This window comes from Panthera tigris, chromosome B1, assembly GCF_018350195.1.
Source record: "Panthera tigris isolate Pti1 chromosome B1, P.tigris_Pti1_mat1.1, whole genome shotgun sequence".
Taxonomy (NCBI): domain Eukaryota; kingdom Metazoa; phylum Chordata; class Mammalia; order Carnivora; family Felidae; genus Panthera; species Panthera tigris.
The window spans coordinates 203,518,561-203,533,926 of NC_056663.1; the positions used below are offsets into that span (position 1 = coordinate 203,518,561).

Sequence of the window (15,366 nt, forward strand, 5' to 3'; positions counted from 1 at the left end):
CTGCGTGGCAGGTCCCACCGGCCTTGGGAGCGACTCCCCTGCCCACGGTCACTAGGTGGACGTCCCCGGGCACTGACCTCGAGAGAGCCCAGCCCGGCCAGCGCCCGGCCCTTCTAGGTCAGCTGGGCAAGGAGACACAGGGCCGGCTCTGTGCCAGCAGCCCCCGCTGAGGCCTCAGCCCCTCACTGGGAAATGAGGATGTGCTGGCCGGCCGGTCCGCGAAGCCCCACCCCTAGGGGAACGGCTGACCAGTGACCCTCGGGGTGACCGGCTCCAGGCCCTGCCCCTGCTGGCTAGGAGCACCTGTCCCACCCAGGGGCGTGGTGGTCAGCGGGAGAAACGCGTGGTAGAGCGGAGTCGGGGCCCCAGGCTTGCCAGTGTCTTGGAGTCCAGTCACCCCCCTCCGGCACCCCCAGACGCAGGGGGTGGGGGCAAGGAAGCCGCCAGAAGCTCTTACTTAGCAAACACCTTCTTCGCGATGCGCGCACGGGCAGTGTCGGCCTGCTGCTTCAGGTCGGTGAGGCCACAGCGTCTCCTCCTCTTTCCTCTGCCTCTCCCGCTGGACCCAGACGAGCCAAGGTCTACTCCCGTGGCGGCCTCCACGTCTCTCATAAACTCGGGGTCCTGCCACTCTGCAAAGAGGCCTCGAGATTTAGGAGAACTCCCGACACTAACCAGAGCGTCCCTACTCAAGTCCCGATCCCTCCCTGCTGCAGGGGCCGGCTCGGCTGGGGATAGCGGGGCGGGGGGCAAGGCAGACCCTCCCCCCGCCACCGTCCTGTGCCCCGCAGGCCCCTGTGCCCACAGAGGCCAGGAGGGGGCTGGGACAGGACCCAGCACCTCTCCGGGTGCATCCACTGACCCCTCAGGCAGGAAGGCAGCTGAGGCTGGTGGCTGGGGGACAGTGCCATCTGCAGGCTGCTTCCCAGCCTCCAGCTGGACTGTGCCCCGCCAGGCCCCCAAATATGGCTGCCAGGCCCGTCTGCTGGCTGGTGGGGGCGTGCGGCAGTGGTGGCCACAGCCAAGGGGTCAGCGCGGGCACAGCCTTCTTTCTTATCGGTCCAAAAAGAACCGGACGCGGGCTTCAGCAACGCGGGGGTCAGTTCACCCAGACAGCTCTGAGTTTCCTGCCACGTGCCTTCTGGCACGGCCCAGCCACACAATGAGGTGGGGGACAGCGCTCCGAGGGGAAACACGCGTCACCCGGTCCCAGAGCCCAGCCTCACCAGCCCCGAGCTGCACCGAGGCCAGGTCGGCGCGCTCACCTGCCAGAACCGAGGGGAGCTTTTGCTGTCCGATGGTGGGGGCTCCCGGCCTCGGCTTCCAAAGGCCCGGCTACCGCCCACCTCAGTCTCGGCTTCCCGGTCCCAGTGGGGGCTGCTCTGCCCATGCTGGCCGTCCCAGGAAGGCCATCCCGGGCAGGAGCGGGACGGCACGATGTCCCTCCTGTGCCCAGACCTGTGGCCGCCGACCCTGGCCCGCAGGAGGGTGCCGGACGCCCTGCCCACAGAGCCGACGGGAACCCCAGGGCCCAGGGTCAGAGGGCTGGGCTGTGTGCCCCAGACAGACAGATGGCCAGGCCTCCCCAAGTTGATTTTTTGAAGTGAAGGAATACAGGGCCGCACAATTCAGGCCCAGGAACGATTAATCCGAGATTAAGGAAAAGTGTCTAAACAGTTTATCTCCCGTAATAAGAAGGCGCCACAGTTTAGGAGCCCGGTGAATGGAGCAATTGTTTAAACACAACAGAAAATGCCGGCGCCCGGTGGAGATGGAATGAGCATCTCAGTAAAATGAAGGACCAATTTAAAAGCCTTTGAAGAAAATCAATAGAAGCCGGGGCCGCGCGGCCTTCCTGTGCGCTGACGGGCCCTGGAGCTCGGCGCGCATTGTCACCAAGGTTAGCGCCAGGGAAAAGAAAATTGCCCCGCGTGCGAGGGAGGCGGGGATCGATACTGTAGTTAGTAAAGAGATGCTATTTCACATCTGACTGGCCAGCGCCGGCCCGCGGCCGCAGCCCCGATACCTGTTGTTAACAAGTCGCCGAGGGCTGGAGAACCACCCGCTCTTCGGGGCTGACACAAAAAATAGGCACTTAATTTGCTCCTGAGTGTGAGCCACCAGGGAAGGCCTCACCCTGCGGATTAGCAGGTCAGGGGCCCCTCCCCGCCGCCATCCACTGCCCCGGGTGTCAGCCTGAAATCTAACATCTGTCAAAGGGAGAAACCCCACTAATGACGACAAACACAGCCTGGCTGGGACCCTCACGTGCAGGCCAGCGCTGCCCCCCACGCACGCGGCCGCCTTCCCTTCGTCGGGGCTCTGGGTCTGCGACAGGGCTTTCTCAGGTGAGCGAGAGCCCCAGGCAGTCCCGGGGCCTCCAGACACTGGCCCGGGCTGGACAAACCACGGAGACACGGAGACAGATCAGGGGCCTGGGGAGTGTGCCCGTGCGCTGCCCCGTGACGGCCACTTCTGGTGACGCCCCCTGGCCCTGCTCCTCAGGGGTCCTGGGAAGCCGGGAGGCAGCCAGCACATGGCACGTGCCCAGCACAGGGCATGGACACCCGTACTGGGATGAGACAAGTTCCCTGGGTTGTCCTGAAAACGGTGCTTACGTGGCTCAAGTCCACCGTCCTGTCTGAATCTAGCCTACGGGACGGGACCCTGAGACGGCCTCTGTGGAGACCTAGCCTCCCGAGGCCTGAGGCCTCAGGACCCGCCCGGGACCCACTCGCTCCTGCCCAGACGGGCACAGACGCACGCACCTGCACGTGCCCGCAGCTCGCCCCGATGCAGAGAGCGAGCCGGTCGTGCGGGGTGGCAGGGGGCACAAGGTCCGCACGGGGGACACGTGGGCAAGGGGACGTGGGCAAGTGCGTCTGCCTGGCGGGAAGCAAACTGCTCTCCTCCCTGGAGCCCGGGCTTCAGCCAATTAACTCTTCTTGCCTCCATTTCTTCACCTCCTTAAAACTGATTCAGGGGCGCCTGGGTGGCTCAGTCGGTCAAGCGCCCGACTTCGGCTCAGGTCACCATCTCACGGTTCGTGAGTTCGAGCCCCGCGTCCAGCTCTGGGCTGACGGCTCGGAGCCTGGAGCCTGCTTCGGATTCTGTGTCTCCCTCTGTCTGCCCCTCCACTGCCTGCACTCTCTCTCGCATTGTCTCAAAAATAAATAAACGTTAAAAAATATTTTAAAAAAACAAAACAAAAAAACTGATTCAGAGCCCAGAAGCCAAACAACCGACCAGCCAACAACGCGGCCTTCTCCGGCCGTGAGCACATTCACGTCTCCAGGTGGCAGCTGTGCGAAAGCACCACCCCGCTGTGTCCCAGCTGCGCCGCCGTGAGCCGGGACCACGCTGGTGGCAGGTGGCCACAAAGACCCCATGGGGAGGGTCCCGGCCGTCCCCACGCAGCCCCCAGACCTACCCGGGCGCCCTGCCTGCTGCTGCTGCAGCCGCCTCTGCTCCCAGGCCCTGTCCTCCGGGCGGAGGGGCCGCCCCGCGTCATCTCTCGGGACGATCTTCCCGTGGAAAGGACACTGTGGCAGAGAACAGAGCAGTTCGGATGGCGGGACAGGAATGCCCCTTCCTTCGCACACCCCGAAAAGGAGGGGCTCTTGGGGTACGTCTGTGAAGGCGGGTGGGCCGAGGGAGTGGGGAGGCTGGGGCCCACGGCAGTCCGGCACCCGCCGCCCGCCCGGCGTGTTCCGTATGGACTGGGCTCAGGAGGTGCGGTGTTAAGCAAGCGAGGGCGCCGGAAAAAGTGCGGAGCGCCCCAGCTCCCAACCCCGGCACAAGTCCCCACCTGAGCGACGCGTGACAGCCACAGGCAAGCCCTCCCTGGGGCGGCAGCGGCCAGCGCGGCAGTGGGAGGCTGGAGCCGGGCACCGCACCCCCTCCCCCGCCCCCCGCCCTGCCTTGCCCCTCCCGGCCTCGGCCCCGCCTCACCTTCAGCCGGTCCTGGCGCTCGCAGAGCCGGCCGTCGGGCCTCGGGGCGCGGCAGCGGTGCCGCACGGGCTCAAACTTCCCCGCGAAGGTGATGTAGCGGCTCCGGAGCATCTCTGAGACGTTGGCGTTGTCCACTTCCACGTGCGATTCACTGGGCTTCCAGAAGCGGTGCTCAGAGGGACACCTGCAACACCAGACTCTCAGCGCTGCCGCAGGGAGGCCGTCGGACGGCCCAGCCGGCGAGGCCTGGGCCGGGCAGGCTGGGGAGGGCACGCCGCAGAGACCCTGGGACCCGACCACAGGTGCCACAAGCTGAAGGCCAGCAGCCCTGAGGCAGAGCAGAGACCTCAGGGGCGATCCCGGCCCGGCAGGAGTGGGACTAGCCCGGGAAACACGCAGATGGAAATCGTGCCCCTTCCCGTCGGCGGCCCCCAGACGGAAAGTGAAGGCCAGCACGGCCAGGGGGCAGCTTCCCAGAAATTCCTGGCAGAACCCCAGGCCTGGCCCGTGGGGGGGGGGGGGGGGCGTCTGAGAGCACCGGGCAAGGGGTGGGTGGGGTGGCCGTGACAAGGGGCTGGGGTGCAGAAGCACTGAAGGAGCGCGAGGGGTCACAAAGGTCCCGGCAGCCCATCCTTCGTTCCCGGGGTGATGCCAGACCACGCAGCACGACGAGCGACAGGGCACCTCAGACAGAGTGCAGACGCACACTGCACATGGTTCCACGGCCGCCACACACCCGTGCCATGTGGTGGGCGTCCCCACGCCCTCCTGGCATCCACAGGGACTGCGGGGCAAGGGAGCGAGAGTCGCGGCCGGGCGAGGGCGGTGGGGTGGGTGCCCGACACACACACACTCACTCACTTGAAGATCTTCCCGGCCGGCGGCTGCTCCTGGCCCCAGTAGCACAGATCCACCCCAAAGGGCACGACAGGCGCCCGGGCCCTCTCTGCGGCCAGCTTCCCAGCCTCCTCTGGTCCCACAGGTGCCCTGGAGAGGCCCCGAGAACAGGACACACCGACGGTGCACGCCTGGAGCCGGCCACAGCCACCCGCCTCTCCCTCGTGTCCTCCACCCCCCCCCCCCCCGGGCACAGACACGGGCCCCCACGTCAGCACACTCGGGCCCGGGCTTCCGGGCGGACACCTGGGCCTGCGGGAAGCCCAGCATCGGGCCCCAGCCGTCCCCGGGGAGCTGTGCAGGGAGCTGAACGCCCCACGGCCACAAGGTGGCTATGGTACGGCCCTCCGCGAGCCCCTGTACACCTCATGACCCCTGGCCCGGGCGCACGCCGGGGACCGCCTCCCAGGGGCCAAAGGGGCCTCAACAGCTCGAGGACAACGGCCCGCGCTCTGCGGGGAGGCGGGGCACCCGGGGGTCACCTGGGGCTCGGGGGCGGGGGCAAGCGTCCGTGCAGCGCGTGCAGCTGGGCGGCAGCACAGGTGGGGTCCTGCGCCTCCTCATCCCTCCTCATCCTCTTCCGGGCCTGTGAGTCCCGTGCCGCCGGGTCCCTCTCCAGCCCTGGAACAGAGAGGTGTTGTTCCCCACCACCCTTCCCACGACCCCGGACAGACCCCTGGGGCCACCACGCCCCCATCTCACGGTGACAACACGCTAGTGACCGCACGTGTTAGTGCCAAACCCTCCAACTGCCAAACCCTCGGCCACGTTCCACAGACAGCCTGGTCTGCCGCCAGCAGGATGAGGCCACCGCGCTGGGGTCTCCCGACACCTCAACGGGACGCGGGCAGAAGAGAGGCTAATAGGCCACCGACCTCTGCGGGCCGGCATCCATCCCCAGATCCCCCAAGTCCCCAGGGCAGGGTGAGAGATTCCTCAACGCTACCGAGCCCTGCCTTGACCCCTGCTGCCCCTCTCCGCTGGGTGCAGAGGCCACCCTTCCCAGTCGCCGTGCGGGCCGGCGCCCCAGGGCGCACGGGGCGGAGTGTGGATTCGGACACCAGGGGCGCTCCACCCCAAGCACATCGCACCCCCCCTAACTCGCTGTGGGAGCCAGGGGCCTGGACTGAGCACTCTCCCCGCCGAGGGGCTGAGGGCCCGCGGGCCGAGCATGGCTCACACCGTGAGGACCGTGAGCTGCCAGGAAAGGAAGGAAACGAGCTGAGTGATGTGTCCCAGGCAGAGGACGAGAGGTCGAGCAGGCTGCACAGTCCTCCGGGGCCAAGGAGCTCGGGACTTGGAGGGGCACACGTGAGCGGCGGGCACCCCCAGGCGGCACGCGGGCATGAAGCCGGGGTGGCGGGGCGGGGGGGGCTCTCCCAGGTGGGGAGAGCAGACGCACGGACACCAGCACCCTCGCTCCTGGACCCAGGAGGACAGAAAGACAACTGGAGGGTGAGAGACCCAAGAAGGAGGCAGCGCTATTTTGCTGGAAAACGTGGGAAAGATCGGAAGGGCCTGCCGGGTGTCAGGAAGGAGAGAGTGGGGGAAACCCAGCTGTTAGAGTTACAGGGACTGCAGGAGACCCACAAAGCTTCTGAACAGAAGAGGCGGGTGCTCGGAAAGACCTACTCGAAGACCCATGCTCCCTGTGACGTGACAGCGAGCAGGCAGGGGCGAGGCCTCAGGAGACTGAAGGAAAAGCCAATCACACTTCCAGCGTTTTCTCCTATTAGCTTTTGCAGCCAGCCTGAGGGGCAGCCTCCCACCAAGACCCCTTGGCAGGGTGGGGGTGGGGGGGAGCACACAGGAAGGTCTGCCTTGAAAACACTCCGGAAGCAGCAGCCAATCGGCCGGGAGGGAGGGGAGGGAGCTCTGGGCTGGGCCAGCCGGCGGGGTGGGGGGGGGGGGGGGGGGGATGTGACTGGCTCTGTAAAAGTCAGGGGACCACGGGGCTGGCCAGCAGACCAAGGCCCAGGACAGACGTTCGAGCGTGGTGACGAGGGCAGTGCATAGGACAGAGGATGAATCTTTCAAAACGGCCCTCAGAAAAATTAACATCCTTACCATTTCACTAACATTTAACGAATACTTCCAAAACCAGAAGACACGTCATCCTACTGCATAAAAGGTGGAAGAAAGAAAACAACAGAAACTGGGCACAGGCAGCAAAGTAGTAACAACTCGCTAAATGGATCACCATCAGCCGAGAGGCAGACCGATCGGCCTTAAAACACGGAGCGACCTGCTGTCTACACCAGACCCACCTAAAACCACCGGTCAGCAGAAAGCGGGAACGAGGACGTGAGGGAGGACTCACTCTGCAGGCGGCAAGGAGCGCGGACCGCTGACAGTCGGCATGGGGGCTCTGCGGACCCTCGCAGGGCAGACCAAAAGGGCCCATGCGGCGGGCCGGCGGGACGCTGTATCCCAGGGGCCCTTCCGGGCACACGGGCCCCGGACAGGAGCAGCGTCCCCAGACCACATCCCGGGGCCACGGAGCGGTCAGAGGGTGCACAGCAACGGGCAGTGGAGACCCCAGACGTCAGAAACGGACACGGACACGAGGTATTTAGCGCACAGGCGTGCGCACTTCCCGAGCGCACAGACTGGTGGTGTAGACAGTCCCACTGAACACTCCACTCCACACCGCCCCCTCCCCCACGAACTCACGACTACCGACTCAGCCCAGCCACTCTGCTAGGGAGCCAGGGCCCCTGGGGAGGGCGCCAGGAAGGGCCTCGCTGGGCCAGCACCACCAGGAGGGGCCGCGCCCGCCTCAGGTGGCCTCGGGCTCTCTGCGGCAGGATCCGACGGACTCGGCCCAGAGGCGGCTGCCCGCCCTCTGCAGCTTGGTGGGCGGCGGCAGACAGCTTTGGCCGTCGCACGGCTGGTTTCTCGGGGGCCCCCGGAGGCCGCAGGCCCTTCGCGGGAAACATCTGCCCGCGCTCGCTCCAGAAGACCAGCGAGCCCGCCCGCTGCCCTTTCTCAGGCTCCCGTGGCTGAGAGCAAAGGGCAGAGCCGTTCGGGCGTGCTGGGTCCCCCGAGGCTGGGGACCCCAAGCAGGCTCCCTCATCACCACGACACCCTAGCTCCAGCTCCCCAAACCCCCCCAGCGCCCCCACTCGGGACGTGGACGAGGTGGATCGCTAACCGCCGCAGGGCCCGTCGCGGTGGCCCGGCGAGCGTGCCCGCGACACACGCGCACGCCTGGTGCAGGGGGGTGGCGGTGGGCAAGACCGGTAAGTGGGCACTGTGGCATTTAGATGGATACAATCACAGCCCAAGGATCGATACGAGAATTCCTAAGAGTTACAAGAATGAAATATATTTTTCATTGATTTGTTGTTTTAAACCATTAAAAAGATGGGTAAGCGTGTTAAGGCAGAGTAAATACTCTAGGCACGAAAAAAAACACTACCACTTTCACGTCGTTGTAGAAAATCAATCTTGCTGACACACTTTCAAAGGAAAACCCCAAAAAGCAGACGGCATTCCTCAGGCCCGGGAGCGCGCATCTGCCAGGAGAGCGAGGCCGCGGCCGCCCCGCCCCGCCAGCTGCGCCCGCCCGTCCCAGGGGCGTGCGACTCGAGTACGGGAGCGGGAGCGTGGCTCAAAGGTACTCCCACGGTCGCCTTCAGAAAGCGTCAGAAAAACGCCCAAATCCCCGTTTTTGTTTAAATTGACCAAGTGGCACCCATTTGCCTGGAGCGCGAAGGCAGACAGGGCGGGAGAGATGAATCGATAGCAGGAAATGGAGAGGCTGCGGCTTCGCGCGGAGTTAGGCCGCCGAGCTTGACACTATTGATTTTACCTGGTTCAGCTGGCCTTGTAATTAAAATGTAAATTTGAGAAAGAGATTATGTCCTGACAGAAATGGTAGGATTAAGGGGAAGATAAAAGCCCCTTGGTGAAAATTCAGAGAGAGGACTGAGAAAGAAAGAGCGCCAGCGTCCTCAGCCGTGTGGATTTAGACGAATCTACTGCAGGGTTCGCCTGCGTTTAATTGAAAAAACAGTGACAGAATATAAAGCAGCGTTATGAACTGCCGCGCCCTGGCACACTTCTGTCTGGAAACCCCCAGGGCCCTGGAGGCCCGCAAGGGCTCGCCGCGTGCTTGAGGGTGGGGTCGCCCGGGCGCACAGCCGTCTCGGCAGCCCGTCCCAGGTCACGAGCGCCCCCGGCCCAGCCCCAAGCTCACTGGGACTCTCACCGCCCCTGGGACCCTGTGCCCGCGCCCCCCCCCCCCCCCCCGCTGGGCTGTATGGGGCTGGCCTCGTCCCCGGGGCCCCTGCTCCATCGCCGGCCAGGCCCTCGGCAGCCCGCCTGTCCGGGAAGGGACTCAGTTCAGCAAACACAGACGGACGGACAGCACCGGGCCCTGACCCGCGTCGGCCATTAGCATTCCCTTCCGGGTCACAGACAGCATGTCGTGAGCCTTCCACAGAAAAGGGCTGAGCCAGTGGCGGCAAGACCGGCGGGGTCTCTCCCAACACGGGCCCCGCGGGCCTCACGAGGAAGCGGGCGTCAGGTGCAGGTGACAGGAGGCGGCATTCTGCTAACCTGCTCCTCCTGCAGGGCAAACGCTCCGGGGCTCAGCGGAGGGACGGGGCACGCTGTAGGCCTGTGGGTTTCTCTGGGCCAGAAATACCTCAGTGGGAACAGCTGACCTGTCTTGCCGGGGCCTCGGCCGGGGAGACGAGCGGACAGAACCCCTGGAGGTGCGCTCGCCCTCTGTGGTCACCTGGGGGACCCGGGAGCAGGACTCAGCTGGGCTCGGTGCTCAACTGCTCTTGCCGGTGGGGCTGGGGCTTTCTTGTCACGCAGCGGCAGGGCAGGATCCCATCGAGTGTCCTGTGAGCGGCACTGTGACACCCAGTCCCCCCCTCGGCCACTCTTGATTAGCGGGATAACAGGGAGGCTCACCACCCGGCCAGTGGGAGTGGCGGGAGCTCCCCCACCCCCGCCGGAGGCTGGCAAGGCCAGACCACGTGCCAGCCCCTCGGTGGTCAGGCAGATCCACGGGCCACGGCTGTGGTCACTGCTCTCCTCACAACCGGCCACCAAGCACAAGCCACAGGCCAGAGGGAAGCTCTCCCTCCTGCGGGAAGGGCTCAGGGCCCTCAAAGCGAGACTGCAGAGGGCCCAGGACAAGCAGCTGCGGCACTAAGAGCTCAGCGGAGGACGAGCCGAGGGTCAGCGTGGGCTCCCAGGCCCCAGAGGCAGGGCCAAGGGGCTCGCGGCCCGACCACTGCCGGGCACCCTGCCCAGGCATGGGAAGCAAGAACAGGGTGGCGGGCACGCCCCAGGAGGCGCTCGGGCACGGGCTGCAGAGGCCCGGAGAAGTGACCGGACTGGGGGGGGGGGGGGGCCGTTCCCCGGGGGTCCCGTCGCTACCGCCCACCGTCCCAGCCCGGGCACGAGCGGCCTCCAGTGCGGCCGGGCCTCTGCTGGGCTCTGGCCTGGCCACGGGTGAGGCCTTTGGCCACGGGGAGCCCCCGCTCCGGTGGGAGGACAGCAGAACCCAGGGACGGCAGAAGAACACACAAGACCAAAGGGCAGGAGGGCCCCCCAGTGGTCGGTGGGGGGGGGGGGGGCCAAAAAGCCACGAACGGAAGGTCAGCACGGCCAGAGCAGAGGGCGGGACGCACGTGCAGGCCGGCGCCTGGGGAGAGGTCACCTGGCTGGCAGACGGCAGGTGTCGGGTCTGGCTGTGCTGCTCGGGTCGTGAGGCCCCTAACGGGCCACAGCACCACCCCTGAGCGGCTGCCAACCACCCACACTCTTCACACACCTGCGCTTTGCCTCACAGCCTCGGGCAGACATCCACCTGTTTTGTGGTTATTTGGCTCCTCTGAACGTGAGGGGTCGGCCCCGTGCGCCACCACCCTGGGCCGCTGGCAAGGAAACCACAGGGCGACACTGCCCAGGAGCAACCTTGCTCTGCCCCACGGCAAACAGGCGTCCTGGGCCTGACGTGCCGCCACCGTCCGCGGCTCCACAGTCAGGAAAGAGGGAAGGGTGCTCCGCCACGCGGGGCCCGGGGACCAGGGAGGAGGCAGCAGTCTCTGTCGCCCGGTGCCCCTGCCGCAAGCGGGAATCGAGCCCCTGGACGTGGGAGCCGCCCCCCCCACCCCACCCCGGATTCGTGTGTCCCCAGCAGGGCTGCCCCTCGTGCGGAGCCGGCCTGACTGTGCCCCCAGAAGGGGCGGTGGCGCCTGCCCGACTCGGGGACGGCGGGAGCCCAGCACAGGGCCGGCCTGGGAGAGGGGCCCTGGGCACGAGGGGGAAGATGGCGTGATTTTTGGTGACAGATCTGCAGCGTCACCAGGCAGGGCGCACGCCAGGGCTGGCTCCCCTGCTCAGGGGGCCCCAGACCCCAGACGAGAGGTCATGCCCGAGGCCCAGCATCCTCGGCTCCTGCCACCCCACCGCCGGCCGCACTCACCACACTCGGGCTGCAGGTGCTCGGGGACGCAAGCCTCATAGCCCTCCTTCTCTGGGACCTCTATGAAGTCGTCGTCCTCGTCCTCGTCCTCGTCCCTGACCGCTGGGCCCGTCTGTGGAAACACACCTGTGTGTGAGAACAGCCCAGAGGCCCGGAGGCTCCCGATCCTGCCGGGGGAGACCTCGCTCCGGGCTGGGTTTCGGCGACGGGCTCGAGGCAGCACCAAACACCAAAGATGGCCTCCAGGCCCTGCGCCTCAGCTCAGGCCAGCCCCGTGGCTCCTCCACCGGCCAGCCACCTGGGGTCCACGTCCAGCCACACGTAAACCTGCCCCACTACCTCGTTCCCTTTGAAACTCATGCAAGAAACCCGGCTTCAAGGTCTCACGGAGCAGACGTGCTCCCAGGGCCCCGTGAGACACGTCTCCCCCAGCGAGAGGCAAGATGCCCCCGGTTCCGGGCCGAGCTGAGGGTGGCGTCCAGCTCAAGCCAGGCCCCCCGGGGACAGTGGTGTGCCTGTGCTGCTGGAATAACCTGCCCTTAAGAGTCACTCGTGACAGAGCCACCGAAGAGCCCATTCCCTTTGGGCGGGGCCACCTGCTCCCTAGCCCGCCCGGAGGGCCTGCTTCGCTCCTGGGGCACCGGGACCCTCTGCAGCACCCAGTCCGTGGCAGAGCAGAGGCGGAGGCTGCCGCACACCCAGGAATCGGGCTTCTGAGGCTGGTCCTGTGCAGCCCCCTCCTCGCCCCCCTCCTCAGTGACCCCTGTGGCCCTAGGACAGGACGCGAGGGAGAGGATCCCAGCAGGAGCCCGGCCTACTCCGCACCACGGCCGCAGCCGATTTCAGACCAAGTGGAGGAGACTTCCAGAACGGAGGCCCCCGTCGCGCGAATGCAGACTGCCAGGCCTCTGAAGGTACAAAGCAGCAGCCTTGGAAGAACGGCCCTGTGGCACACGCCTGCACCACCAAAACCTCTCTCAATAGCACACCTCAGAGGCACAGAGGAGGCCTGAGCAGGGGACGGAGAGCCTGAGTGACCCAGGGGACAGGAGGCCTCGGGCTGGCCCCACACCAGGCCCGGCCAAGTCACAGACGCCGGCAGCGCCCGCCTGCCCGCACAGCTGGGCCTGGTGGCGGCCCCGGCAGCGACCCGGTGACCCGGCCGTACCTGCGGGCCCGGGACGCCCATGCAGGAGCCACCGCCCGCCCGGAGAGGCATAATCAGATGCAAATGCACTTTGTTTAGGTACAACCCACGGCTGTGCATCTGGGAAGCACGGGAGACATTAATCACTGGAAACTGTAATTTTTGTTATCAGTCTAACACTGATCAAAAGGGAAGCCTGTCTCCACCACTGACCTGTGAAACGTCCCAATTATGCTCTTTGGAAATGACAGGGGCACTTAACTCCCGAGCTGGGCAAATGACGACGATCAATCACGTTTGAATAACAATGAGCCGCGGACCTGAAAATTATTTTTGTATAGAATCTACCCAGGAATTTATGAAAGGTGGAAAGCAGCCCAAGGTTTTAGGGCATTACGGTTCTCGGCTAGTGCAGCGCGTATCAAACACTAAACAGAATTTATGTGTTTTAATTTTCTAAAAGGTAGATGTGCACTGGGTGCTACAATGCATAACATATAGTGCTGGGTTTTAAATACGGGGTCATTTTCATAAAATATTATGCTTATTGTTCACACCCTTGAATTTCACCAGGGACTTTTATTAAATTTTCATTTCTTAAAAAATATTCGGCTGCTTAGCTAACTATTAGGAATTATGCCCTCTTTCTCCCCAACTAAAATTGTTTATTCCTGTGAAGAAACACGGAGCCCTGAGCTGCTCTTTGTTCTTAAATTAGCACTGATCAGGCTGCACCAGGCAGCACACACACCACCTCCAGAACGCCGCCCCCTGGGTCTGTGCAGCCAGGTCCCCCGGAAGAACGCGGCTGACTCGACCGCAGGGTGCTCACCTCCGGTCCACTGGTGGCGGGTGGCCCACTCAAACCACAGCGACGCAGAGTCAGACACGGACTTTGCCGCCAATATCGAAGCCACGCTTGAAAGCTTCCACTTCCTTTTGATTCGCGGTGTTCGCTCGGCTGTCTGAACCCCCCGGAGCTCAGAGTGACCCTGGATGTCGGGCCTTGAGCACATCAGCAAAGGGCAGTGACATCTGGTGTCCAGAGGTGGAGGGGGCGCCACGTCCAGGACAGTCACTGCGGCTGTGACACCTGTGTGACCTGCCCAGGGGCCTCACACAAACGCCTGTTCAGAGAGCAGGAGCACCACCACCAGGCAGGCCAGAAAACCCTCTCCACGAGACGTTGGCGAAGCAGCATGGCTTGGGGAAACTGAGGCCGGCAGGCAGGAGCCCATGGGAGCCAGTCCCGGGGCAGGACTTCCCCTCAAAGTCAAAGGTCACAGGCTGGTAAGAAACCAGCACTGGATGAGGCAAGGGGAGGCACTGGGGGCAGGAGGCAGAGGAGGGGAGCCCGCTGGGATCGTCCTGTAAGGAGGCATCCGGTTGAAAGTGGGTGGTCCTCAAAACCGAGTGGGCTCATAAGCTGTTCTGTGTTTGCCAGAAGCTGAGTTTCCCTGTCGCAATAAACCCCACGAACACTCTCGAGAAACCAGCCCCTGCGTCCCCCCCACCTTCCCTAACGGAGAGCCCCTGGGCAGGTGGACAGAGCCCTGCGGCCCCTGGGACGCCCCCTCCCGCACCGCGTCGCCCTTTTGGGGAGAGGCCAGACCCGAGGGACGAGGGATGGGGGATAGACACCTCCCGGGCACAGCCTGTCCGCAGCCACGGGGAGGCGCAGAGGAGGGCCTCGGGCCTTCCGCGGGTCTTATACAAATGGATTCGCACCCACGGTTAAAAGGATTTAGAAAAATGAGCCTCTGGGATCGTAATTAAACAAGCAATAAAACGGCTAAAATATACAACGCAATCAGCTTACAGCAGTGGGGGTATCGGGGTTACTGATTATTTGAGGAGGAACAGAACGAGCGACCTGGCTCCGGGAGCGGGTCTGCCCGCCAAACGCGCGCCCGAGATGCAGCTGGGACCGTTAAATAAATTTTGTACGATCTAATTAACTTGGTGCGCAATCTCAATTACTTTTCACCCAAGAAATCACTTTTGTTCAGTTTTATGTGTGTCTGTTTCCCTTTTTAAAAAAAAAATGATGTAAGGCCTCGTCAGACAAGTGAGCTCCAACCTGCATTTGTCTTTCGGCGGCTTGATGGCCATGCATTTAAAACCCCATTCTATCTTATAAACTAAAAATTAAACGTGCTCAGCTGTGATGGCCGTCATCGCATCTGCTATTTATATGCTAATGCCCTCCCTGGAAGGCCGTGCAAATTGCCCAGCCAGGCCAATATCTCATGCACATCTCCAGCTGCTGGGGACGCACGCTCACAGGGCAGAGGACAGCGGGGCGTGGGACTGGCCAGGGCAAGAGTGAGGACACAGGGACCCTTGGCGACACCACTCGGGCCGCAGAGCGCACGGTCCCCGCTCAGCGAGAGCAGAGCTGGTGAAGTGCGTCACCAGGTTCTAGGACGGCCACGGGCCCGCCCCCCCGTCTGGTCTGATCCAGCCCTGCGTCCAGCCTGCTGGCAGTGCAAGAAACCGCGCCGTGGGTCCACAGGACACGGGCAGGCCCGCTGCCAGGGCGAGGCTGGGGCGCGAGGCCCTGCAGGGTCACCAGGAGACCCGGGTGGGTAACTCGGGTCTGTGCCACGGTCCACGTGGGCACCCTCCCCTCGGCCGCCACGCTGGGGCTCGCCGCTGGACTCAGCAGCGAGCAGGGGGAGCAGGAGACGCGCTCCCCTGGGCTACCTGACAGCACATCTGGCGGAGGGCGTAGCTTGCTGGTTAGACCGGGCAGTTCCCACCGCCCGAAGGAGCCGTGTCCACACGGGAAGAGGAGAACCTTCAGTGCGCGCCCTCCTCCCTCAGCCCAAACTTCGCAGGCAAAACGGCAGGCGGCCGGCACCCTCAAAGGCCGAGGCTCACGCAACTCCCCCCAGACTCCGTCTTCTCATCTGTGAAATGG

General features: G+C 64.4%; 1 protein-coding gene across 2 annotated transcripts in view; it reads right to left on the reverse strand.

Moving 5' to 3' along the window:
• The window catches only part of UVSSA (UV stimulated scaffold protein A), a 28,975-nt gene that overhangs the window by 3,431 nt on the left and 10,178 nt on the right, over window positions 1-15,366 (reverse strand). For both annotated transcript variants that reach the window (XM_042985168.1, XM_042985169.1), the window contains exons 8-13: window positions 11,297-11,408; window positions 5,331-5,469; window positions 4,813-4,938; window positions 3,952-4,135; window positions 3,431-3,542; window positions 458-632 (exon numbers count right to left, since the gene is read on the reverse strand). In XM_042985168.1, the coding sequence (XP_042841102.1) occupies window positions 458-632; window positions 3,431-3,542; window positions 3,952-4,135; window positions 4,813-4,938; window positions 5,331-5,469; window positions 11,297-11,408 (848 nt within the window). The remainder of the gene's footprint in view (window positions 1-457; window positions 633-3,430; window positions 3,543-3,951; window positions 4,136-4,812; window positions 4,939-5,330; window positions 5,470-11,296; window positions 11,409-15,366) is intronic.